At 41.7% G+C, this 27,998-nt stretch overlaps 2 protein-coding genes across 2 annotated transcripts in view; both read right to left on the minus strand.

Annotated features, from left to right (window-relative positions):
• The window catches only part of ARHGEF9 (Cdc42 guanine nucleotide exchange factor 9), a 359,889-nt gene that overhangs the window by 206,356 nt on the left and 125,535 nt on the right, over positions 1 to 27,998 (minus strand). The window lies entirely within an intron of this gene.
• On the minus strand, positions 7,627 to 7,806 carry LOC136143117 (uncharacterized). The gene has a single exon (XM_065901412.1). The coding sequence runs from the start codon at positions 7,804 to 7,806 to the stop codon at positions 7,627 to 7,629; it is 180 nt and encodes a 59-aa protein (XP_065757484.1).

The raw sequence follows: 27,998 nt of genomic DNA on the forward strand, positions 1-27,998 counted from the left end.
GCATCCCCCTGACACTCAGTTCACTGTAGGGCTCCCTTCCTTGTGGGCAATCAGTGTGTGCTCAATGAATACAACCTACTGTTCAGTTGTCCTAGAAGAAACCTAAGCTAAATATAATTAGGAAGGCAAGTCTATTACCCCCTAAAATCACCCTGTGCACTCCAAACCTGCTATAAGAGATCTTTAGATTACCTACAGGTTTTGAATAATATGCTTAAGCATTTTTTTTTTCGCTGTATGCGGGCCTCTCACTGTTGTGGCCTCTCCCGTTGCGGAGCACAGGCTCCGGACGCGCAGGCCCAGCGGCCATGGCTCACTGGCCCAGCCACTCCGTGGCACGTGGGATCCTCCTGAACCAGGGCACGAACCTGTGTCCCCTGCATCGGCAGGTGGACTCTCAACCACTGCACCACCAGGGAAGCCCTGTTTAATCATTTTGGTCATTAGTATTAATCACAAAGTAAGCACAGATCATTAAAGCTGGAAGAAATCTTTGAAGCTATCTAATCCATCTGACCTCATTTTACAGATGAGGAAACCAAATTTCAGAGGGGAGAGGTAATTTGACCAAGGTCACCCAGCAAATGAACAGAATCTTCTGCACTACTATAGAAAATGCATAGGGACTAACTATTTTCCTGAAAGGTTCAAACCATCTCACAGCTGATAATATAAAATCCAAATAGGTCCTCAGACTACTCACTCTCTAGGGTTGAGTCCTCCTTTTTAAGGTGGACACAAGCCCCTAGAATTCATCAAGGCCCCCACAATCCTAGAATAAAATCTCACCATCTGTGAAGCCTGCCTATTCACGTGTGTGATAAGCCAGATTCAGGCTGAGCTGACATTTCCTTTGAACATAGCAGTCATTCTCATCCTTGGCTGAACATTCCTGTCACCTCAGGGAGCTTTTAAAAAGATATTGATGCCAGGGCCTCACCATGACCAACTCAATCAGATCTCCCCCAGAGATTTTAGGAATTGTTGTTAGTCTTGTTAACTCCCCAGGTGATTCCAATGTGCAACCAAGGCTGAGAACCACAGTGTAAATGGAAACAATTCAGCCAACCAAGAGAAACACACACAAAGAGTTTCCTAAACTGTTTGAAAACTAAATATATTCTTTTTTTTTAAACATCTTTATTGGAGTATAATTGCTTTACAGTGATGTGTTAGTTTCTGCTTTATAAAAAAGTGAATCAGCTATACATATAACCAAATATTTTCTTTTAAAGCTAAATCTATGATGCCCCGCTTTTCCAAAGAGGGGAAAAGAAAGTGGTACACAAAACCTACAGTTGTGGCACTGACCCTCAGGCAAATTCTGGACTCAATTAGGAAACATATGGTTTGGGGGTACTGAAAAAACTTAGGGAACCCTGGAGCCTGCAACAGGATTTACCAGGGGTAAGATGCCAAGTGACTCATATTCCATTTTTTGATAGGGTCATTGCCTTGGTAGATGATCGCTATGAAACTAGCATACATCCTGATGTCCACAAAGCATACAACAAATCCATCATGCCGCATTATCCTCATGAACATGTTGACAGGATAGATGATGTTAGCACCCAGTGGATTCTGCACTGGCTGACCAGATATACACAAAACTTAACCAGCTCCAACTCCAAGAGGCAGCTCTGATGAGTTGCCAGAGGAGCTAGCATTAACCCTATTATATTAAACATTTCTTTGAATCAACAACTTGGATGATACTTATTCAGTTTTCAAATAATGCAATGCTAGAAGAGACTGCTAATCTGTTTCATGGCATTAAGGGGAAAGAAATTTAAAATGCCAAAAGCTAGAATAGACCAACCAAAAAAATAAGCTTAACTGATGCAATGCTAGAAGGAACTGCTAAGTTTTGGCACAATGAAGCAAAATTTTAAAAAACCATAAAGGGCTAGAGTAATGGATCAACCAAACAAAATTCAATGAGTTTGGTTCAAAAAAGCCTGAAGTTTGGTTCAAAAGGCCAACTTCACAACAGCACAGAGGACTGGACTAGACAGCAAAGGCTTTGTGCCTACAGCCCAAAAGGCTCTTAACCCTGGCTGTATGTTTGAATCATCTTGGGAGCCTTAAATATAATTTTTTAAAAAAAGCTGCCTGGGACCAATCCCGTGATAATTAAATCAGAATCTCCCAGAGTGGAGACTTGGCATGGGTACTTAAAAACTCTCCAGCTGATCTGTATGTTCACTGAGGACTGAGAACCAGTAGAAGACTGCAATATTAAATATTTCACAGACAGATCAAAGTCCTTTTGTACTTGATCCTGATCAGGTGGCACCTGGAGTAGCATGATCAGTTCTGGGCAGCACATTTAAAATATATATATAGAAAAATTAGAGTTCTTTAAAAGGAAGGACAATTGTGTGAAAACTGTAGTTCCTTCAAAACATTCTGTATTTTAGACTTCACCAATTCACACTGCCTTTCTCCTTGAAGATCCCAAATAGTGAGTTTTCATAAGACTAAAGGGAACTCTGATGTATTTTCAAGATTAAAAGGCAACATTTTATTGAATAAAGAATTCTGTGCAAAATTGCTATATAAATGAAAGGTATGAAAAAGCACTAAAAATGAAAGCAAGTAGCTGAGGAAGCTAGTATGACCTCAGGGGTGACTCACACTCTTCCCCTTCCACCTGACTCCATTCAGCTTCACACTAGCTGGGAACGATCAACTATGACTCTCTCCCACTCTTCATTTGAAAGGCAGACCCACTGGCCCATCCCACCAATCTCTCTTTTACTTCTCTCATCTGTAAAACCAGGAATAACATGTATCCCTATCCACTTCACAAGGCTGATGTGATGCTCAAAATTAGAAAAGATATGGAATTGCTCTGTAAACCCCATAGGCCCATGCACTGACAAGGGATTATTAGTATTGTCATTACTGGACTGTTTCCTGAGTCTTCTCTCTCCACTAGACCCTCCCCCCTTCTAGTTTTTCCATTCAGTACTTTGGTGCCAGGGCAAAGCACCATACCAAATACTCTTGAGTATCTAATACCCACCTAGTGACAGGAAATACTCTGGGTAGACATGAGAAGAGCTAAGCTTTGATCAAGGATTCCAGGAAAGCCAGAGACTCAGTTGGCCTAAACAAGTTGCAGAGCTAGAAATAAGAGCTCAAGAGTCTAAGATTCCCCACCTCCATCCCACTTCTTGGGGCAAAGCCACTGGGACTGAAGCCAGATGGTCTGTGGGAGGTCTTCTGAGGAGGCACTTATTTTTGGAGAACAGGCTCAATTCCCAATCACGTCTCTGTCCAGAGCAAGTACTCCACAGGCCAAGGAGAGCAGAGGCCAAGATGGCAAACAGAGGCAAAGAGAAGGACATGCTTTAGCAGCATCCCTGCAACTGCCAGAGTGTTTCCTCTGATCACAGCCAAGCACTCTCAGTCTGGGCCTCACCATAGGGCAGAAGAGCACCTCACCCAAAGGCTCACTGGGATCCCTCAGGTCCCTAGCAACTTAATCACACACTCACACACACACTCACACACACACACACACACACACACACACAAACATATAAGTGGATGAGAAAATCTGAGTCAGGGCCCAAGCCCTGTTCACCAAACCAATAATCAAACTGGCCTTTCCAATTTGCCCAGCCATCTCAGCTGGAAACTATTCAGAGACCAGCAACATAGAAACAACAACAACAAAAATAAAACAACAAAAAAAAGCAAATTCCACACTGCAGCTGGGCTGGGCAGGGTTCTCTAGCCACAAACAAAACTGGGGCACAGTGCAGAGGCAGATGTTACAGGTTCTGACAGATAGAGGCTGTCTCAGTGGGGGGTAAAGCACTGCTCAGTTTGTTCCCACCACGCTACCCCTTCACCGTCTCCCTGTGTCAGCCAAAAGGCATGGTTAGACAAAAATATTTTTCGGGTCCTGCAGACCTCCTTGCACTAAAGCTAGGCTGTGAAATGGCTCATTTAATCTTAAGGAGAAGGCGGTGACTATAGAGGGATTTGAACCCAGGAGCCTTCCAATAAACAGTCCCATGGCTGTAGGCCATGGGACTAAGTTCTGTAGGCCATGGGACTAAGTTCTGTAGGCCTTCTGTGGATATGTTTTCTAGGCCTTTGCAGGCAATGAGGATCTTGCCCTCTATTTGTCCCCTCCCTAAAAGCACCTCTTCAAGTCCTGCTTGCCAGCTCCCCGCTTGCTCCAGAGGCGTTGGTGCCTGGACATTTAAAGTGTGGGCTCTGGAGCTCAGCAGGAGCTGAGTGATGCAGGAGTTGCTAGGATACTGGTTGAGGACATTTTCTTGAATCCCCTAGTGGGGAGCTGGGAGCCAAAATTCTTGAGCTGGTAGCAAAAAGTTATCCTCTACAAAGGAGTCAGAGAGGAGGAAAGGGAACAAGGAACTTTGTCAGGAATAGTGGGGTCACATCAGAGAGGAAAAGCCCTCTTCCTTCTAACCCACTTACAGTAGGGATGGTCGAGGAGAGAGAGGAGGCTATATCAAGGGAGGTAGGAAAGTCTTAGAAGGGGGAAGATGAAGAGGCAGGAAAGGAAAAAAAAAAGTCAAAATGCAGAGTGTTCCACTCCTCTCAGCTGCATTTTTCATTTTCTCCCACTCTTTTCTCTTTTTGCATACCCTCACAAGTCTGAAGTAGAAATGCCAAACCTTTAGCATTCACACAAGTAAAACGTCACCCTGCTCTCTACTCCCTAAACTCCCTTTTAGCTGCTCTAGGGTGGCCTGCCATCTGGCTAGCAGCATCCCCTTATTTGCCTAGAAATAAGTTAACTTGAAAAATATTTACCCATTTCACAAACTAAATTACTGATGAAAGGGCTCTTTCAAGCCACCCCTTTGCTCTGAAGCTGTGTGTGGCAGGGGGAAAGCTGGTATGGGGGACACTCATCCATCCTGGCACCAGTCAAATCCTTATAGGCCATAGCACAAGGAGGCCTTTCAGAACTGTGAAACTGCTGTTTTTCCTCATTCCTAGCACAACCAACCCCCATCCACATTCAGGAGTGTGCACCCCTCCCCCTCCCACATACACACACAGAGTAGGGTGTGCACACACACCCACGTACATACTGTCACACAACCTACACACATACCTTCCCAAAGGCTTTCTGCCAAGGGTCTGTCAGGCACCCAGAGGTGAAGGCTGTGGCATTTCATGACACATAATTTGTCACAAACCTGGCTCAAAGACCAGCCTTGGAGAACCCTTTCTCCCTTGGGGGAAAAAATCAAAAAGCATTCTATTGTTGTAGTCCAGTTTTCTTCCCACGTAACTAGGTAAAAAATCTCTTAGATAAAACTTAAGTTTCTCCAGATATCAGCAAACAGATATTTCCTCCCTCCCCACTCCCACCACCCCTTAGTTAACATTTCATTTGCCTTTCACTTGTCTTTCCAGTTCACCAGCCTCTGATTTCAACTGCCTATGGACACCCAAAATCACAGAAGGCAAGAACATAGTCCAACCATCCCCAAATGCCAGTGTTATAGGGAATCCCAAACTTACTGAGGAGGAAAAAATTGCTCAATGTCAAACAGTCACTGAACAGAGAGGACCAAGGTCTGCAGCTGCCCATCCTAGAGCCTTTCCTCACTCTCCAACACTGTCTCAAAACAAAGTGCCCAGCTAAAATATCAGTTTACTTTAGACAATACTGTTGGAGCAAATGCAGGGAGGGATGGGGAAAGGGACTCACTAGATTCTCTTTGCAAAAATCAAGTTCTTAGTTCAACCCAGGGGCTCCCACAAAGGGACTAAAGAGTAAATAATAAGAGTGAATGCCAGCAGACTTCCCAGATCATGCTTACACCATGGTACCAACTGAATTAAAAAATCAGTTGCTCACCCACACAGAACCATTGAGAGCACACCCTGAGGCTCAAAACCTCTTCTAAAGCCATAAAACAATACTCTTTGGGTCCTGAGGTCAGGACAATTTCAAGAGCCCCCTTCACAGCCTTCAAAGGCATTTCCAAAGAGTCTGAACAACAGCACATGGAACTTGAGAGCACAATGCCAGCAGATTTGCACATCACTCATGAACAGCCGCCCACATGGGTGTAGAGGGAACATGTGTGTGGATGTGTATGTGCCCTGATTCATTGCTACATGAGACATAATTGGCACTCTTTCAAGTCAGGTAAGAAACAGAATGAAGAAGACCTGCCTACATCAGTGGGTGGGGGGTGAGGGGTATTATGCACACTGGCATCAGAGACAATTTTTTTCCTGGCTTTGCCAAGAGCTTTCTTAGGGGAAACAGAAGTATACAAATAATAACAGTAGCAATATTAACAGCAACCACCACCACTACCACCAGATACAGACATGCAAATAAGTGTCAAATTGGAATGCTGCTTCTTGCTCATGTTTTCCAGAGCTTTCATCCCATTCCATCCAGACTTTTTTTCGGGGGGGTGCTCAAAACTCTCAATTTAGCATGATACATACTTTCATTTTGTCATGGAAACCTTCTAATTAGAAAGACTTCTGATTTTAAAGAACAAACAAGGAAGCAAACAAAACCACTTTCTCATTAGCACTAGCAAGTTCTATTTAAAATGTAGTTCAAGAACATCTTTGCAAATGAGATTACCCCAAAGAGGCATATCTAAATACATTATTCCCAAGGTAGGTAGAGAGCTGGCTTTTGTTGTTTTTGGAGGACATACAGAGAAAATCCCCAAACTCAAATTCACAGGTACAATCTTTGGGAAAAAGAACCAAACAGTTATTGTCAATGTCTTCTCTTGCTAATTCATAAAGATCAGAGAACGCTTTTATACCCCATCCCATGATTCCAAAGAAGTTGACATTTAATGATTTAAAAAATGTTTTAAAGGTGGCTTCTTTCCAAATTGGAAATTGTAAACCCTGTACAGCAAATTAAGATTCAGAGAACACAGTCACCAACTGCCAGCACAACGCACCCCACCACATCACTTCCCAAATTCTCGCTTCTCATTAGAGACTGAAGAATCATTCTCCCTAAATTCATTCCTTGCATCAATTTTTCCCTCTAAACATATAGTGCAATACTGTTTTCCCTAAGATGCCAGAAATTCATCATACTCTTCCCACAACCCCCCTTGCCCCAAACAAACCCAAATGCGCTTCTGATGGCAAGAGAGAAATTTTGACTGAAATTCTGTGATGGAATTTAAAGGTAGTTTTAAAGAAAACGAATTGACAAGACACCACAATCAGCAAAGCCATTGTATAAGGACACAGAGCTTGCTTCATGAACGTCACATAGGTGGAGAATGCACACACACACATGCACACATAAATAGAAAGCATTTCTTTATCAACAGTTTTACTCAAGCAATAAGCAACTACACTCACAGGCATACTTAAAAGACAAGACATAACAAAAGATTTAGGGAGAGATAATATACCAACGTCATACATATCACAGCGAGGCCATGTTGAAGCTCAAAACGCTTTCCCCCCTGAGTAAGAAAGCGTGCTCTTTCTCTCCCTCTCTTTCCCTGTCTCTGTCTCTGTCTCTGTCTCTCTCACTCTCTCTCTCTCTCTCTTTTTTTTTTTTTCTTGGAGGTTCTCGGGATGAAATCAAAACGAGAGTTCGAAACAGCTCAGGTGGCTGGACTCCATTCAGCGCGTTCCCAGGAAAAACATGAGTATGACATTTACAAGCAGGAGGACTACAATCACGGCAAAAACGACTACAGTTTGCACATCCAGGGTCATGGTGCAATGCAGAACACTGTAGTGTTCCAGATGGGGGGCCGGCAGATTGGGAGATGTCAGTCTCTGTTCTGTCAGACTGTCCATACAGCCACCATGCTAGAAAGGAGAGGAGGAAGTCGGGTGGTTGGGGAAGGGCTGGGTTTGGCGCCCGAGTTTGATATGGGAGGGGGGGAAGGGGGAATGGGGACAGGGGTGCTTGCTTCCCCCCTTCTCAGAACTGAGCTGATCCTTCTTCCCTAGCTGAGAAATCTTAGCTTGAGCTGAAGTCGGCAGAGTCCAGCATTCTCTCTCGGGCGCCACGGAAAAGGCAAAATCCTGGCTTTCAAAGGGAAAGGCGGGGGGAACCAGAGCGAGGTTCTCCGGCGCCTGCTCAGTCTGTCTGTCCGGGGGTGCGTCCGTCCACCTGCCTGGCTGGCTACCGGTCAGTCTCGGTCTCCCCTACTCCTAATTCGCTCGCTTTCCTACGCTCTCTCTGCTCGCGGAGCTCCCGGCTGCCAACCACTCTTTCGGTCCCTGCCTCGCTGGCTCTCTTCCTCTCCTCTCCCCACCCCCCAATGCGAAGACTACGTTTTTATTCTCCGAGCGACTGCCGGCGCCTGCGTGAGGCACAACCCAGACTGCTGACAGGCCCGCCGGCCAATAGCAGGTGCCGCAGAGGCGCGTTTACTCGCCGGGGGGAGGTACTTGAGCTGGCGTGCTACCCGCGGCAGCCAATCGGAGAACCCACGGTTCCCCCAGCAGGCCCGCTTCATCCAGCCCAGCTGGAGGCCCTGACTGCCCGTTCTAGCGTGGGGGTGGGGAGCATGTTGTGGATGGGTTGATGCAGATGAGGGGAGAGAGGAGGGAAAGGATTGGGAAAGAGGGAGGGATCGGACATAAGGGGCCAAAGGGGAGAGGGCATGGCAGGGAGGGAGGAGGAAATGAGGAGAAGACAATGAGAAGGAGGAAAACAAAAGGAAAGATGGGAAGGAGAAAGAAGAAATAGGGGGATACGACGATGAAGAAAGAGAACGGTGGAGGAAAGGAAGGAAAAAGGGTGGGGAGGAGGGAAAAGGAACGGGGAAAAAGGAATCCTTTGCAGCCACTTTGGAGCCTGGGCCAAGGAGGAAGGAACGATGCCTTTAGGCCACTGTCTAAGTATTTATAGGCGACTCACAATTAGCTATATAAGTTCAGCAAATCAGTGCTGTGTACAGAACCACAAGGACACTCAACAAATTATCCAAAATCCAATTATGTTTGTTTTTCTCTGATATCTCTGCACTTGCAGGTCAGATTTCCTTTCCTACTTATGGTTTCTTTACACTATTACAGCTTGCACTCTTCCAGCATACTGGGTACTAGGAAGAGAAGACAGCTTTGCAGTGGAAAACCCTCTACAAAACTTGCAGTCTGCTTGAAATCACTGCCCTGTTCTGTGTTGGTGACCTGGTGTCCGAAACTTGGGGAAAAGCCCTGTACTAGAGAAAGGAAGTTTTCAGATTTACTCCTAGCCCTACCTCAAGCTTGCTGTATGACTTTTGGGCAACTCCATTCCCCTCTATGGGCCTCCATCTCCCTTCTGCCACATGAGGACTTAGACCTATCTGAGAATTCAGTGAAACCTCTGAACCCTCACCTCAGAAAAAGTAAGAAAATACAGCAGGCTCCTTGGCCCTCAAAAATCCAGGACTAACTTATACAGAAGATCTCTAAGGGCCCTTCTTACTCTTACATTCTAGGACTGTAAACATGAACACATAGATATTGGTGGAGAGGGGCAAGAAACTAGATTATCCAGGGATAGAACAAATTAATTTCTGGAATTTCTAGCATACTATAGACTCGAAGAGGAATGAGAATTGCTCTCTATTCTCTAGAAATCTTTGAGTCTAGGACAGTCACCCATTTTAACTACGTGACTGGAAATTCTGAGTGAATGCAGGTCATAAGCAAAATGGCCCCTAGCCTTACAAGATAGAATAAAACCTAAAGAAACGTTCACTTTAAAATTTTGACTCATCACATCATCTATGAATGATTTGTGCCAAAACAACAAAAAATCCTGAATCAGATCAAGCTTCTAGATCCAGCTATCAATTTATAGGCCACACAGGAGACAGAAAAACATATTAAATTGGAATACGGGGATACAGACCGTAAAAAACTACAGGAGGTTTTTTTAGCAAGTAAATAGGGAGAAAAAAAGTGTGATTGATTCAGGTGGAACTTGTGTATGTGTGCATACACACACACATTTGTGACATTTATGAGATAAATGGGAATTTGAACCACCTGATAATATTAAGGAATCACTATTAATTGTAAATGATATTGTGGCTAAGTTTAACAAAAGGGGGAGAATGGGGTATATCTCTGTGACCTTGGATTTGGTAATGGTTTCTTAGATATGCCATGAAAAGCACAAGCAACAAAAGAAAAATAATAGATAAATTGGACTTGATCAACATTAAAAAACTTCTGTGCTTTGAAGGACACTATCAAGAGTATGAAAAGAGAATCCACAGAATGGAAGAAAATACTTGCAAATTATATATCTGATAAGGGGGCTTGTATCTAGAATACATAAAGAGCTCTTACAACTCAATTATATAAAGAAAAATAACTCAATTTAAAAATTGGCAAAGGATCTGAATAGCATTTCTCCAAAGAAACAGTCAATAAGCACATGGAAAGATGCTCAATATATTAGTCATCAGGAAAATGCAAATCAAATGCAAGAAATGCAAATGAAGGATATTTACTATAGCGTATTTGTAATGGGACACCACTTTACACATGCTAGGATGGCTATAATCAAAAAGGTAGATAATAAGTGTTGGGAAGGATGTGGAAAAACTGGAACCTTCATAACACTGCTGTGGGAATGTAAAATGATGCAGCCACTTTGGCTAGCAGTTCCTCAAAAACTTAAACATGGAGTTACCATTTGACCCAACAATTCTACCCTTAGGTATATACCTAAGGGAAATGAAAACATGCCCACACAAAAACTTGTACATGAACATGAATAACAGCATTGTTCACAATAGCCAAAAGATAGAAAGAACTCAAATGTCCATCACCTGGTGAATGGATAAACAAAATATGGTATATGCACACAATGGAATATTATTCAGCCATAAAAAACCTGAAGTACTGTTATATGCTAAAACATAGGTGAACTTTAAAAATATGCTAAGTGAAAGAAGCTAGACACAAAAGGCTTTTATATGATTTCATTTATATGAAATACCCATATAGTTAGGATAAATACTGTTTATTGAAGCTTTTGTTTTATTTACATATAAATATAAATGTTCTAGGTTGTGATGTAAAATATATTTCTTACAGCAGGCAATGGTCAACATAGTTTGAAAGCCACTCTTCTAGATTATGTTGAGACAGATACTGGTGATCAGGACAGTACCATAATGTAAACAATTGGAATCTTTCTCCTTGCCTTTGAAAGTGCAATCTTAGCCTTTCTCCACATCACCATCTATTGACCCTTCAACCCACTGCAGCCTGACTTTCACTCCCATCATCCCATAAGAAACTGCAACTTCTGTGAATATAAACAAATGACCAACTTGTTGCTATATCTCATGGCCAATTTTCCATCTTTATCTTCCCTGAATTTTCTCCCTCTTGACTCCATTGATGCCTTCCTCCTTCCTGAAATGCTCCATTTGCCTTGGGGACACCATCCACATGACCTGTCTGGTTATATTGTCTTTACTTCCTGCTTGGGTTCTTCATTTAGTCATTAAGGGCATGATTTCTCAAGGTCCTTCTAATCTCAGCCCCCTTTTCTTCTCATTCCATACTTGCACTGAATGATGGACCTATCCATTCCCAAGGCTTTAACTACCTACCACCTACATTACACACTGATATACCTCCTTTCAACAAAGTTACAGGACACCAGTGGGGGAATAAAACAGATATAAGTCCTTGCCTGCAGGGAGCTTACAACTCTCTGCTGATAACTCCTAGGTAGCTCTCTTGAACTCCAGAGATGAATCTCCAGCTGCCTTCTGGACATCTCCTCCTGAATATCTCACAAGAATCTCAGACTTGATAAGTCCAAAAGTGAAGTCATCTTCTCCCATCCCTGCCAGCTTCCTCCTTCCCCTGAGATCCCTGTCCCTTAGGAATGTCACACACAGAACTAGCCTAAAACCAAGGAGATATTCATAGGTCTTGCTTCTCCCTCACCTTGCTACTAGCCAACCAGTCTCTAAGTCTTGATGATTCTCTTTCTCCTTAAGGAATGTATCCTCGCTCACTCTCCCTGCTGCAAGCACTGTGGTCTCTTGTGCAGCTCTCTCTCCCCAATTCATCTCCTACTCTCCTGAACAAATTATCTATTTCAAAAGCAGTTCTGCTCTTATCAATTCTATGGTGGATACTATATATTGGTTGCTGTGGATCCATGCACCCCCCTTCTAGCCTGCCTCCCTATATTGCTGAAAAGCTAAAAACCAAAAACTACAACAACAACAACAACCTGTCATTTCTCAGACTCCTTTGCATCCAGTGCTCTGGATGTTATTTATTTCTGCCAATCATATGCATATGTACAATATTTGGAAGAAAAGTGATAATGCAGAAACCATACTTCTGCTGTTTCTGATGGCAGGTAGAGTGGTGGGGGTTTGGGTTTTCTGCAGCCATGCTTCATTTCCATAGATCCCAGTATCTGGACACTGGCTTTGTGTCTTTGTACAAGCAGGGAATGAGACTTTTAAAATTATTTATTTATTTATTTATTTTGCCACTGAGGACTTGGAAGGCATAATGTTACTCTAGTCAATAGTTAAGGCAGCACAGCAAAGGAAACCATAAACAAGACCAAAAGACAACCCTCAGAATGGGAGAAAATATTTGCAAATGAAGCAACTGACAAAGGATTAATTTCCAAAATTTACAAGCAGCTCATGCAGCTCAATAACAAAAAACCAAACAACCCTATCCAAAAAATGGGCAGAAGACCTAAACAGACATTTCTCCAAAGAAGATATACAGACTGCCAACAAACACATGAAAGAATGCTCAACATCATTAATCATTAGAGAAATGCAAATCAAAACTACAATGAGATATCATCTCACACCAGTCAGAATGGCCATCATCAAAAAATCTAGAAACAATAAATGCTGGAGAGGGTGTGGAGAACAGGGAACACTCTTGCACTGCTGGTGGGAATGTGAATTGGTACAGCCACTATGGAGAACAGTATGGAGGTTCTTTCAAAAACTACAAATAGAACTACCATATGACCCAGCAATCCCACTACTGGGCATATACCCTGAGAAAACCATAATTCAAAAAGAGTCATGTACCAAAATGTTCATTGCAGCTCTATTTACAACAGCCCAGAGATGGAAACAACCTAACTGCCCATCTTCAGATGAATGGATAAAGAAGATGTGGCACATATATAGGATGGAATATTACTCAGCCCTAAAAAGAAATGAAATTGAGCTATTTGTAATGAGGTGGATAGACCTAGAGTCTGTCATACAGAGTGAAGTAAGTCAGAAAGAGAAAGACAAATACCGTATGCTAACACATATATATGGAATTTAAGGGGAAAAAATGTCATGAAGAACCTAGGGGTAAGATAGGAATAAAGCCACAGATCTACTAGAGAATGGACTTGAGGATATGGGGAGGGGGAAGGGTGAGCTGTGACAAAGCGAGAAAGAGGCATGGACATATATATACTACGAAACGTAAGGTAGATAGCTAGTGGGAAGCAGCCGCATCGCACAGGGAGATCAGCTCGGTGCTTTGTGACCCCCTGGAGGGGTGGGATAGGGAGGGGGGAGGGAGGGAGACGCAAGAGGGAAGAGATATGGGAACATGTGTATATGTGTAACTGATTCACTTTGTTATAAAGCAGAAACTAACACACCATTGGAAAGCAATTATACCCCAATAAAGATGTTAAAAAAAGATAGTTAAGGCAGTGGCAGATTCCTAATTCCTAGATTTCAAATCAGGTGGAGTGTTCCCAAAACTCCTGATGCCTCACCTTCCTGCTCGTGGCAGAAAAAACAGCTCCTCTGGTGTTGTTCTGGGAGTCATTCCTGGAGGCCCAGTCTAAACCTTGCCCCTTCAGCCCTTCAACAAATTTTGTAAGCATCCAACTTTCTATATTAAAACTCTGCTGAAAAAACTAGACCAATTTAATTTCTGCAGCTGAACCCTGGGTTATACAGCTCCTCTGCTCAAAGGCCTTCCATGGCTTCCCACTGCCTTTAAGGGAAATTCTGCAGCATGGTATACAATGCTTTGTCAATCTGGTGTCCTTTGCCTGACACATAGCCGGTGCTTCATAAACATCTGTTGAATGCACAAATGTCTCCTTCATCCACTTGTTTCTTCTCAGAGAATTATATCTTCCAACCACAGAAGGCAAGACATGATGAGACCTCAGAGAAAATGTACTCTAAACCCTCATGTTCTAGGTTAGGAAACTGAAGCCCAGAGAATGAAAGTAAGCTACACAAGATTACACAACTAATTGCTGGCAGAGCAGAAACCGAAACTCTTATTTCTTGAATCTCGAAAGTACTTCTGAGAGATTTTAGACTTTGGAACATGACATTTGATCCCAGCCTATTTGCGGTTAGCTTTCTGCATAAGGTGACCATTCAACTCTGTTCACAATTTCAAAAAATTAGATGATGCTCCCACATTTCAAGAAGCACTGCCCCACCAACAGGTGTACCCACAGAGAGCTGACCAAATGAACACAAAGCAAGAAGGCGGCCATCTGCAAGCCACGGAGAGAGGCCTCGAAAGAAACCAACCCTGCCAACACCTTGATCTCAGGCTCAGAACTGTGAGAATATACATTTCTGTTGTTTAATCACCCAGTCTGTAGTACTTTGTTGTGGCTGCCTTAGCAAACTAATGTAGAAAAGCTATCAACATCTTAGTGATCAGTTTGGCATATACTGGAATAACATTAATAGTCACTTTAATAGTTTTATTAAAATTTATTCTGGATGTCTAAAAAAAAAGGATAACCAACAAGGATCTACCGTATAGCACAGGGAACTCTGCTCAATATTCTGTAATAACCTAATTGGGAAAATAATTCGAAAAAGAATAGATACACGTATATGTATAACTGAATCACTTTGCTGTACACGTGAAACTAACACAACATTGTTAATCAACTATACTTCAATATAAAATAAAAAGTTAAAAAATAAAAAAGCACTGCCCCAACCTCAAAGGCAGCCCTTCTGCTAAGTATCAAGGAATCACAGAATCTCTTGGTATAGCAAAACCCCAATTCCATCCTTCAATCTTTTCTGCAACATCCTCATCCAGTTTTAGGTCCAACACACACAACAATGGTGAGGTTCCTCTCTCCTAAGACAACCTGTTAGTCTTTGGGACAATCTCAGTTGGTGGAAAGTTCTTTCATCTCTTTGAGCCAGATGTTATCACTATTTCTATCACAGCCACTGCTGAGGAGCTAATCACTCCATGAGATAGTCTGGAATATAAATGTTCCCAAATTCACATTGAAATTACTATAAGCATCCAGTATATTTCTCAGGATCCAAAGGGCCCTCATTAGATAATAATAATAATAGTTAACACTTATAGAGTGCTTACTCTGAGCAGTGTTCTAAGCCCTTTACATATATTAATTATTTTAATTCTCACAGCAACCCTATGAGGAAGATACTATTATCTTCCTTATTTTACAGGTGAGGGGACTGAGGCATAGTGTTTAAATAACTTGCCCAAGGTCACATGGCTAGTCAGTGGTAGCGCCCAGATGCAAACCCAACCCAGTCTGGCTCTAAAGCCTATGTTTTTCAATACTATGCTGTATAAATGCCACTAGGTGACACATGTTCCACCTTCCAAAAGCATCTGACATGATGTCTCCTGGGTTACAGGAATAAACTGTTTCAATGTCCTGACTGGAGTCCCAATGGCCTGCCACCCAGGTATAAGATATCTAGGTCTTAAATATTTGCCTTCTCTCAGGGAAAAGCCAATACCTGGTTGTTCTTTGCCCCGCATGGTTCAAACAGCTCCCTAAGCCCCACTTCTGTCAGGAAGCACACCCAAGGAATGCTCCACATTTTGTCCCTGACCCCTACTGCTACTCGCTTATTTGCCATCCAACTCCCACCTCAGCCACCTGATAATCCCTGATATTTGCCACAGGCAGCCTGAAGATATTGAATCCTGTCTGTTCATGTTCTTGGTTACGTATATGACTAGATGCTCTTGCACATTCATGAATGTCAGCTCTATTTAGGAGAATCAGTTCCTTGAGGACAGGAACTCTTGGATAGTTCAGTTATTCAGCACAGAGATCACCACACCTCCCAAATCAGTTAAATTCAATAAGCAGTTATTTTGACAGCTAAGGGGTACAGAGAGCCTCTCAGGAAACTTACAGTCTAGTAGGGAAAAGAGTCACAAACACACAATTTCAATGTCATACAGTAAAATATCCTAAGCACAATCAGATAATGAATAAAGTTGTTGCTGATGATTATAGAACAAATCATAGAATTTCATACTTGAAATGGGAAAAAAAAGGTTATTTCCTTCCAACCTCCCTTTGTAGGAATTCTCTCTAAAGTATATGTGATGGGGTAGGGGGAGTGGAGGGGGAGGTGGAACCATCTACTTTGGGCGAGCATGGTGCTAGGTTTTTCAACATGTCATTTTATTTAATTCTTCCCAGAAGCCCGAAAAGAAGTAATTGTTATTGTTATTTTAAAGAGTAGAAAACTAAGGTTAAGAATGTTTGCATCATTTTCTCATAGACATACAAGTAGGATGTAGCAATTGCAAGGTTTAAACTGAGATCTATTTCCAAAGCCCACCTTTTTTTCTCCACTCTCTCTGATGAGTTTTGTTCAGCAGCCACTGGAATATTTTCAGTAACAAAAAAGAACTCATCCTGAAGCTTCCAAAGCCATTATTCATTTTGAGCTAAAATTCACTATACTATGGTTTCTGTCCATTTGTTAGAGTGCTATCCTCTGGGCAATGCAAAAAAGGTCTATCCTTCTAAGCAATAGTCTTCTTAAGTGTTTGAAGACATCTATCATGGGTTCAAACTCTTATTCCTCCTGAATGCCCACCTTACACACACACACACACACACACACACACACACACACACACACACTTGTTTTTCAAGATAAACATGACCATTTCTTTAAGCTCTTCCACTTATGACATGGTTTACAGTCCCCTCCCCAGGCTGGTTGCTTGTCAGTTTGTCCACACATCCCTCAGAACACATATCCAGGTGGGAGTGACAATGGGGAGTATGATGAAACTGTCACCTCCCTTATTCTAAACACTGGACCTTAGGAAGAGCTACCTGTGAACTCATGTTCACCTAAAATGGCTGATACTTTCATGTGCTGCTGTGCCCCCACAATGCCTTGAGAAGCTCATGGCAAAGTGAAATAAGCAGTGGAAGAAAAACTAAAACTTTTGGATGTAAAACCAGCCTCTGCTTCTTGGTAATCGTATGACCTCAAACAAGTCCTTAAACTTCCTTAAAACTTAAAAGTCTATGACTTATTTTCAGTTGTAACTTAAAATAAAGTATTGGTTGTTTTAAAATTTCAACAGCCTTGCCAAAGTTGTGGCAGGCCTGGAGTTGGTCCCAAGTGGGGTACTCTGAGGAAAGGGTGATAAGTGGTTAGCTTAAGTTAAAGAATAAAGTTGCATATAACTGTGTGGTTGTGGGGGTGGCATTTTATGGGGAAAATCAGACATAGGGTTAAGAATTTGACTCTGCCTGAGGACTTTTATCCTAGCTATCTAGAAGTTTAGCTCTAATTACATCTCTTCAAAAGGAATCCATCCCTGACCACCCTCTCTAAAACTGAACCACACCATCACTCTCTATTCCATTCCATTATCCTGCTTTTCTTTCTAGCCCTGAAATTTTTTATAATTATTGGTTTATTGGTTTATTTTCTCCCTTTATAAAGTGTAAGCTCCATGAAGGTAGAGACTGTTTTGTTCATTGCTGTATCTCTAGCACCTAGAACAGTGCTTGGAATTCAACAAATATTTTTTAAATGATTAAATAACTAAATGGTAAATGAATGAATGAATGAAGACCAAAGCATAGTCCTGCTGATTCACAATGTAGGACGTAGAGGAAATGTATCATGGAATTATTCTCTGCTGTGGCCTGTGAATACCAACCTTTGCACTGCCTCCCCTCCCCCAAGGGCCTTTGTTAGTCAGAACTTCTCCAAAAGGGACTAAAAGTTCCAGATTACAGGCTGAGAATTTCAGGACCTCTTTGTTTTTCTGTTCCTTGTTGGCAGAAGCCATTCTAGACCGTCACTAAGAAGGAAGCCCTTCCCTCAAGAAAAATTGCCTATACCACCCTCCTGTGTCCAAAGACTGAATACATCTCTGAATAAATAACCAGGAACAGCAATTTCCTCCAGTTCCTTTGCATGCATCTATTTCAGGCCTATTTCTTTCTCTCTTTTTTGAGGGGGGGGGAAGGTGCTTATTGCAGTTCTATTTCAAGCAAACTAGTGGGTCAAACAACCTGCCTCTACTCAGGTTAGAAAAGACTGGTTGGAAAAGAGCAGCGAGTCTAAAAGCCCCTTCAGAGGAAGTACAATGCTTTCATATCAGGCTCAGTATCTTTCTGGGAAAGCCAAACCCAATAATACATCAATTCAAGGTTGGGATGGGCAGTGAATGCTTCCCTGAGGACTAGTGTTTAGTTTTGGAGCCTAATCTCCTGGACAGTTCCATTTTGGGGCCTCAGGACTCATTCAACCAGCTACCCTTCTGACTCCTATGTCCAAGTTTATTTATTTACAGGCTTCATTTAAACTGAAAACTGCTGAGCAGTAAGGACACTAAGCATTCATCATCAAATTAAACATGGAGTTTTGCTCAGATTAGATGTCTGACAAGCATTACATAGATAAGCAGGTAGATTGGTAGGTAGGTAGGTAGGTAGGTAGATGATAGGAATAAGTTGAAACTGCAGTAGGAGAGGAGGGGGTTAGTTCAATTAGGGAGTTTGTAAGATGCTAGATTATGTGTCAGAGGGAGTCTAAGGATTTGACTTAGGAACTGTATTTTCTATAGAAGTCCAAGGTAGTCTAGAAGTGAGGCTCTGAGTGAAGATGTAAAGAGAGTTGGACACTACCAAAGATTGGTAAAGAAAAGATGTGTGCAGGACACACAGATGGATAGAGGCTTGTAGAGATTTGTGAGGGCCAAGATGAGACTTCTGAAGCTCTCTGTGGACTGATATGGAGATATCTCAAAGATACATTATGTGCAAAAAAGAAATATGCAGAATTAATATTGTTACTATTATCCAAGGCAATCTACAGATTCAATTCAATCCCTATCAAAATACCAATGGCTAGGGCTTCCCTGGTGGTGCAGTGGTTGAGAGTCCGCTTGCCGATGCAGGGAACACAGGTTCGTGCCCCGGTCCGGGAAGATCCCACGTGCCGTGGAGCGGCTGGGTCCGTGACCATAGCCGCTGAGCCTGTGCGTCTGGAGCCTGTGCTCCGCAACGGGCAAGGCCACCACAGTGAGAGGCCCGTGTACCACAAAAAAAAAAAAAAAATGGCATTTTTCACAGAACTAGAACAAATAATTCTAAAATTTGTATGGAAACACAAAAGACTCTAAACACCCAAAACAACCTTGAGAGAAAAAGAACAAAGCTGGAGGTATCACACTCCCTGACTTAAGACTATACTACAAAGCTACAGTCATCAAAACAGTATGGTGCTGGCATAAAAACAGACACATACATCAATGGAATATGTTGGAGAGCCCAGAAATAAGCCGACGCTTATATAGTTAATTCATCTACAACAAAGGAAGCAAGAATATACGATGGGGAAAACAACAGCCTCTTCAAAAATGTTGCTGGGAAAACTAGACATTTACATGTAAAAGAATCAAACTGGACTACTTTCTCACCCCATATACCAAAATAAACTCAAAATGGATTAAAGACTTGAAAGTAAGACCTAAAACCATAAAAATTTTAGAAGAAAACATAGGTGGTATGCTCTTTGGCATCAGTCTCAGCTATATTTTCTTGGAGATGTCTCCTCAGGCAAGGGAAACAAATGCAAAAATAAACAAATGAGGCTACATGAAACTGAAAAGCTTTTGTGCAGTGAAGGAACTATCAACAAAACGAAAAGGCAGCCTACTGAATGGGAGAAGATATTTGTAAATTATATATCTGATAAGGGGTTAATATAAAAATATACAAAGTACTCACAACACTCAATATCAAAAAAAAAAAGAAACAACAAAATGGGCAGAGGACCTAAATGGACATTTTTCCAAAGAACACATACAGATGGTTCACAGATACATGAAAAGATGCTCAACATCACTAATCATCAGGGAAATGCAAATCAAAACCACAGTGAGATATCACCTCACAGTTGTCAGAATGACTATAGTCAAAAAGACAACAACTGACACTGTTGGCAAGGATGTGGAGAAGAGGGAATCCTTGTGCACTGTTGGTGGGAATGTAAATTGGTAAAGCCACTATAGGAAAAAGTTCCTCAAAAAATTAAAAATAGAACTTCTACGTGGCCCAGCAATTTCACTTCTGGGTATACACCCAAAGAAAAAAAAAGCACTGATTTGAAGAGATATATGCACCACTATATTCATTGCAGCATTATTTAGAAGAGCCAAGATATGGAATCAACCTAAAGTGTCCATCAATAGATGGACTGATAAAGAAAATGGGGAATATTACTCAGCCATGAAAAAATAGAATCTTGCCATTTGTGACAACATGGATGGACCTAGAGGGTATTATGCTAAGTGAAATAAGTCAGACAGAGAAAGAAAAATACTGTATGATTTCACTTATATGTGGAATCTAAAAAACAAACAAATGAGCAAACATAACAAAACAGAAACAGACTCATAGATACAGAGAAAAAAACTGGTGATTGTCGGGGGTGGGGGAGAGGGGAGGGGGGAGGGGATGAGTGAAATAGGTGAGGGAGATTAAGAGGCACAAACTTTCAGTTATAAAATAAATGTCATGGTGATGTAATGTACAGCATAGTGAATATAGTCAATATTGTAACATTATTAAATTGTATGGTGGCAGATGGTAACTAGACTTACTGTTGCGATCACTTTGTAAAGTATAAGAATATTGGATCACTATGTTGTACACCTGAAACTAACATAATATTGTAAGTTGATTATACTTCAATAAAGGAAGTAAAAAGAAATATGCTGAATAGTATATAAAATGTGTGATTTTGGGGGTGAAAAAGAAAGAAAATAAGAAAATACTTTTGTATCTGCATAAAGAAATTCTGGTGAACTCTAATGGGGGAACCTGGGTGGATAGGGGTCATCCATTGTATACATATTAATAGTTTGATTTTTTAAACCATATGACTGTTCTATTCATTAAAAATTAAATTTTAAAAATGTTAAATACGCTTTGTGATCTTAATAAGCTCCCTCCCCCTTTCTCTTTCTCTCTGCTTCAATTAACCCGATTACAAAGAGCCCTACACTTAGAAGGAAGCAGTATAGCTTGAGAGTTCAGAACACAGGGATTAGAGTCAGCTTGCTGAGTTTCAACCTTAGTTCTGAGAATTGCTGGTTGTATGACCTTGAGCACGTTACTTAATGTTTTTTAGTCTCACTTTTCTCATCCTTAAAATGGGGAGAATGGTATAATGCCCTGGTACTCATTCTGCCTTTCACTTTAAGCAAGCCCCAGACTCTCAGTACTGTAGTTGTCTCACATGAAAAACAGGGAGATTCTTATGGTTCTTGGTGAGGATTTAATGAGTGAATACATGTAAAGTGCTTAGAACAATGCCTGGCACATAGTAATGCTCAGTAAATGATAACAATTACTATTATTCGAGAGTTTGAATATTATCTTTGCCCCCAACTTTAGGCAAAAACTATATTTTCTGAGCCTCAGTTTTCTCATCTATAAATAGGAGAAACAAATAATGACTACCAAAAAGATGATGAAATCATGAAGTTGAAAGTGCTCTATGGATTAAAACATTTGGTTAAGAAAAGAAGAATTGTTATAGTAGAAAAAGGTGAGGGGCATACTAAATGAAGATTCTACTTATTCAATGCTCCCCACCTCACCTCCAGCATTCTGAATGAAGTCATATCTAAGCAGCAAGTGGAGGTCTTTAAAGGTCATGAGTCACTTCTGTATTAAATGTCAGAAGATTAGTCCTGGTTCCCACTTCTCTAAAGCAGAGTGGCGAAAAGGGGCTGCACACCAGTGGTTGCCACTCCATCATGAGATGCTAAATGTTTCTGTATAAGTGTTCTTATTTCTAGGAGGTGCTGAGGTTCATTGATTCCTCTGCTATCCTTAGCAGCTTCTGTGAAAGGAAAGAAAGTTGCACTCAGTCCTGAAGGCTCACTCTCCCCCCTTCATACATATAACCAGTTTATGAAGTACAAAATAACTCACTTAAGCAGGAGTACCAATTCTCCAGATCACAGCAAACGGCGCTTACAGGCTCATTTTATGATATTATCTGGTTTGCACCTCACAACAGCCCCAGAAGGCTGGCAAGGAGTGAGGGGTAATAGTTCCCACTTTATATAAGGGGAATACTCTGCTTCTCAGAAGGAAAGTGACTTAGCTCTCACCACTTCGTGGGAGAATGGAAAGAACAAATAATTTAAAGCCAGAAAACACAGTTCTTGGAAAAGTACTTTAGAATCTTTAATGTTCTATATATTTGGGATTTTTAATAAACTGTCATGCCAGGGCCAGGACTATAACCCGAGTTTCTTGTCCTCTAGACGAGAACTCTTACTGAACTGATGATGGAAAAGAGAACAGCAAATACGGATCAAGAAAAATTATCCCCCAAGAATAACTGCAGCTTACATTTAAATAGAACTTCACAGCTTCTTAAATAGGCCTTTTATCACATTTCAACCTCATTGCAACCTTGTGAGGGAAGTGCAGCTAGAAATAGGAAACTAAAATTTTAACCCCCCCTACACATACTTCTTATCCCTCTTCCCTGCTGTATTTTTTCTCCTTAGCACTTAGAACATAGTATACGCTTTATGGAATCATTTGCTTAGCATGTATCTGCCCTAGTAGAAAATCCATTCCACAAGGACAGAATTTTTGTCCGTTTTGTTCACCATTCAGTGTCTAGGACAGTGCCTGGTACATAGCAGATGCTCAATAAATATTATTAAGTAAGTGAAGGAAATATCTATGTGGCTGTGTGTATGTGTGTGGGGGAGAGAGAGAGAGAGGGAGGAAGGGAGGGAGGGAGCGAGAGAGGGAGGGAGGGAGCAAGAAGAGAGGAGCAAGAGGGGAGAGGGAGAGAGAGAGAGAGAGAGAGAGAGAGAGAGAGAGAGAGAGAGAAAGGCCCCATTTTGCATATTAGTAACCTGATATCCAGATTAGTCAAGCAATTGTCCCAGGAAGGACTTCTGAAGCTTCCCATTTCAGCCTGTTCCCTTCACCTAACTGCCTGGCTGGTTCAGGGACATCTTACCTCTGCAAAAAGGAACATTTACTGCAAATGCCTCTGCCTTTTCTATGGCCAGCTTCAGGCATGGCTGGCTACAGGCAGCCTGAGGTTCTTCTCCTTCATCAGTTCACTCATCCATTCCACAAATATTCACAGGAGTGCCTGCTATGTACACAAAAGGCATTCTGCCAGGCTTCATTGACCTTTACACACCCAAATACATTTGTCTCACAAACACTCAAATGGCTTCCCTGAGTTTTCACAATCTCTGGTATTTATAATGGTGAGGGAGGAAGGGGCAAAAGTCATTTGAGTTCTCAGCATGTGGCCTGAGGGTCCTGCTCTCTTCCACAACCTACCTGGCAGTTTCATGCCTACCTCATAGGATTGTTGGGAAGATTAAACTAGATACACATGCAAAAACTTAGAGCAGTGCAGTGCTTGGCACAAGGTGAACGCTGGCTTGGTAAATGTTAGCTATTATCCTTAAGCCCTACTGCATTCGTGATCTTATTGCTGATACCCCTTACCTCTGGAATGAAGGAGACCAAGCAAAAATCCACTCCTGGCAAGCGGGGAAAGTAACGCTCAAGGAACTACTATAGAATTACAGATCTATTTCTCATCCTGGCTCTGTTTGAAGATAGATGTGTGGAAAAGATACTTCATCTCTCCCAGTCTTAGTTTCCCCAACGTTTAAGTATAAAGAGTGTTGTGATGCCCACATAAATTCACATATGTGAAGGTGCTTTGAAAATGCAAAATACCAAAAAAAGTGAGGGATTATTATTGTATTAAAATAATAAAGATGATTATTAATTGAACCCTTGTTATGTGAAATACACTGTACCAAGTGCTTTACATAGATTAGTTTCATATTTACAATAGTACCAATGACCAGGTACTACTATTATTTCAGTTTCACTGATAAGTTGTGATAGTTAATTGTATGTGTCAATTTGTCTGGGCCACAATGCCCAGATATTGGGTCAACATTATTCTGGATATTTCTGTGAAGGTATTATTTTGGGTGACATCAACATTTAAATCAGTGGACTGTGGGTAAAGCAGATTATACTTCACAATGTGGGTGGGCCTCTTCTAATCAGTTGAAGACTTTAATAAAACAGAGACTGACCTCCCTCTAGCAAGAAGGAATTCTGCCAGCAAACTGCCTTTGGACTCAGACTGCAACTCTTCCCAGCTTGCTGGCCTACCTTACAGATTTGGGATTTGCACTTCCACAATCACGTGAACCAATTATTTAAAATAAATCTCTCTCCCTCTCCCTGTCTCCCTGTCTCCCTCTGTGTGTGTGTGTGTTTATTTATTTATAAAGTTTACTCTTGAACAATGCAGGAGTTAAGGGCGCTGAGCAACAGCACAATTGAAAATCCACCTATAACTTTACAGACAGCCCTCCTCTGTATCCACAGTTCCACATCCATGGATCATATAGTACTGCAGTCCGTATTTTTGGAAGAAAAAAAAATTCACATATAAGTGGACACACACATTTCAAATCTGTGTTGTTCAAGGGTCAACTGTGTGTGTACACACACACACACACACACACACACACATACACACACATATCCTGCTGGTACTGTTTCTCTGGAGAACCTTGACTAATATATAAGGAAACTAAAGCTTAGAATGGTTAAATCCCTTGCCCCAAATCACACAGCTAGTCAGTGGCAGAGCCAGAAACCTAGGGGCCATCTTCCATATTTCCTTCCTGTTTTATACCTCTCTCACTCAATCCAGCACCAATTTCCATTGATTCTATCTCCAAAATTGTTGTCCAATCTGCCCTCCTCTCCTCAGCTCCAGTGACTTCATTTCTGCAGCAGTATCTCAACTGGGCTTGCCATCTCCATTTTCATCCTCCTCAATCCATTCTCTATAGCCTGCAAAAGTCAACTTCTCAGATCATAAAGCAGATCCTACCATTCTACTGCTACAAATGCTTCCTATTGTACTTAGAATAAATAGCACTTGTCAGTGCCCAGCACTATCACACACACTGTGAGCATAAATCAGTCTTCACAATAACACTATGGATAGTACCATTATTATCCCCATTTTTCAGAGGGCATAACTGAGGTACAAAAAGGTTAGGTAACATGTCCAAGGTCACTAAACTAATAAGTGGAAGAGTCAGAATTTGAATCTAGGCAGTCTGGTTGAGAGTGTGCTATTAAACACAGAGCTATACTGTCTTTGAGTATAGCTGATACACACCTTCCCTGGGCCTGCAAGCTCCCTGGGCCTACAAGGTCCCGTGTGGGCTGGTCCCTGTCTGACTTTCTGCCTTCCTATCATGCCACTTGCCTCCTTTTCTGCCTGTGCTCCAGCCATACAGGTCTTCTTTCTATCCCTCAAGCATACCAAACTATCTCAACCTTAAGGACTTTGCACATGCAATTCCTGTTGCCTCTCTCAAACTCCCCACGAACTTCACTATCTCATCCTTTATTTTTTATTATAATCCAAATTTGTTAGGATTTTTCCCCTACATAGCTGACTCAGCCTAAATGTCACTACCCTGGTATGTCACACGGGCCCTTTGACAAAATGTTTCCTCATGGCAATAGGACTTCTTAGAGCTAGCTGAATGCATTTATTTCCCCCCACTGCCTGGTTTCCATTATTGAACAGTTTAATCACTTGCAGAACTAGTCATATTCTAACACACACACACATAAAACGCCCCCCCACACCAAAAACAGCACAATGAGCAAACTTCTCAAAACAACGGGCTAAGAAGAAGCTCCTCTCATCATGTCATGGGGCTGTTTGGGGGCCTTTTTCAGTCCCTCCTCAAGCAGAGAATTCAGGAAGCCTTGGGCTGGGGTGGGAGTGATATTTCCTTGTGAATGAAATTCCTGTTGGATCTCTTGGCACTCAGAGAAGAGTAAAGTTGGGTCTCATCTTCTGAGGGCTGAATTCAGGGCAGTCGAAAAGATCATATTCTACCCACCCAAGTGTATATCCCCTCTGTACTGTTAGGAATAATAATTCTTCCCCATATGGGTAGAGAACAACAAAGTTCACACAGCCCCTTTCTGTCTACACTCACACATATGATTCTCACAGCAAACTGGGAAGATAAGTGAGACTACGTGATGGTTAATTTTATGTATCAACTTGACTGGGCCACAGGGTGCCCATACATTTGGTCAAAAATTATTCTGGGTGTTTCTTTTCTTTTTTCTTTTTAATTGAAGTATAGTTGGATATGGGGATTCTTTTCCCAGTTATACTCACTTTGTGGTCTTAGGTAAAGCACCCTCCCTATCTGAGACTCAGTTTTCACAATCTATAAAATGAGTGGTATTAAAACATTTTGTGTGGGAGGTAGGGAGAACACAGAGAAAGCAAAACCCTTTTCCAAAGTCGTAAGCAACAACCTAACATATGAAGCCAAAACCCAGGTGCTCTGGATAAATCAAAAGTAGGAGACCCAAATTTCTGCCTGCCCCTGTCCCCCTCCCTTGAGGCACTGCCATGGTAACCCTAGGGCTCTGAGGCAGGGGACCTGCAAACCTTTTGTGTAAAGGGCTAAATAATAAGTATTTTAGCCTTTGCAGGTCATATAGTCTCTGTCACAACTACTCAAATCTGCCTTTGTATCATGAAGGCATAATGAGCATGGCTGTGTTCTAATAAAACTTTATTTATGGACACTGAAACTTGAATTTCATATAAATTTCCATGTAATTTCATATACGTGTATCACAAAATATTGTCCTTCTTTGAATTTTTCCCAACTATTTAGAAATGTAAAAACCATTCTTAGTTTGTGGGCTGGAGTTGGCCATCAGGCTATAGTTTGCTGACCCCTGATCTAAGGAGTTAGGCTAAATTATACCCAACGTCATCCAGCTTGAACATTAAAGCTGAGGCAGCCCAGAAGCAACATGAGCACTGTAGAAAGTAAAGCCTGAAATTATACTGTTGCCATGGAAATTCCAGAAAGTAGATAACAGAGTGGAGTGGGTCTGCTCAAGGGTAGGAGACTACCACAAAAAGGAGAAGGCTCAAATTCTGATCTAACAGATCTAAACCCCTCACTTCCCCAGGCTGATCTGTATTTTAAACTACTTGGTGGTTCATCTACAGTCAGAACTTCAACTGTGACCAGTGCCTCCCAATCTTCCTCTGAGCTCAATATGTAGATCACCAACTGGCCTATTGGATATCTCCCATTTGAAGCTGTTCAAACATCTCAGACTCAACTTGGCTCAGACTATACTTGTCATTTCCCCTCTATAAATGCTCCTCCTCATTTTGCATTCCCCATCTCTGTGAAGGATATCACCATCCACTTGGTCTCACAAGAAGACTGTCACTGGGAGAAAGTAAAGGAAGACAAGGGCACCTCAAGTTTTGATTGATACTTCACCAGATTGATGACAGTATTTTTACTATTGGCCACATCTGTCAGGCTGTGGCTCATAGTCCAAAGCTGAGTTCAAGCCCTAAGTTTCTGCATTTCTACACTGGCACACATACATGTGGATTAACTGTAACAATAACTGCAGGTTGTCTTCCAATGGCCCCTTCTTCCTTTGAATCAGAAACCTTGCCCCTGATTGTTAGCTGTGCACATAACCAGCCAGTTTACATAACTACATTTCCAAGTTTCCCTTGCAGCTGGGAGCATCCATGTGACTCAGTTCCTACCAATTAGATATAAGGAGAAGTATTAAATAGGACTTCCTGGAAGGCTTCTTTCAAAAGGAG

Source organism: Phocoena phocoena, chromosome X, assembly GCF_963924675.1.
Source record: "Phocoena phocoena chromosome X, mPhoPho1.1, whole genome shotgun sequence".
NCBI lineage: Eukaryota > Metazoa > Chordata > Mammalia > Artiodactyla > Phocoenidae > Phocoena > Phocoena phocoena.

Excerpts from the sequence above, each read along its gene's own strand:
- LOC136143117 (XM_065901412.1), bottom strand. The coding sequence starts at position 7,806 with ATGGACAGTCTGACAGAACAGAGACTGACATCTCCCAATCTGCCGGCC.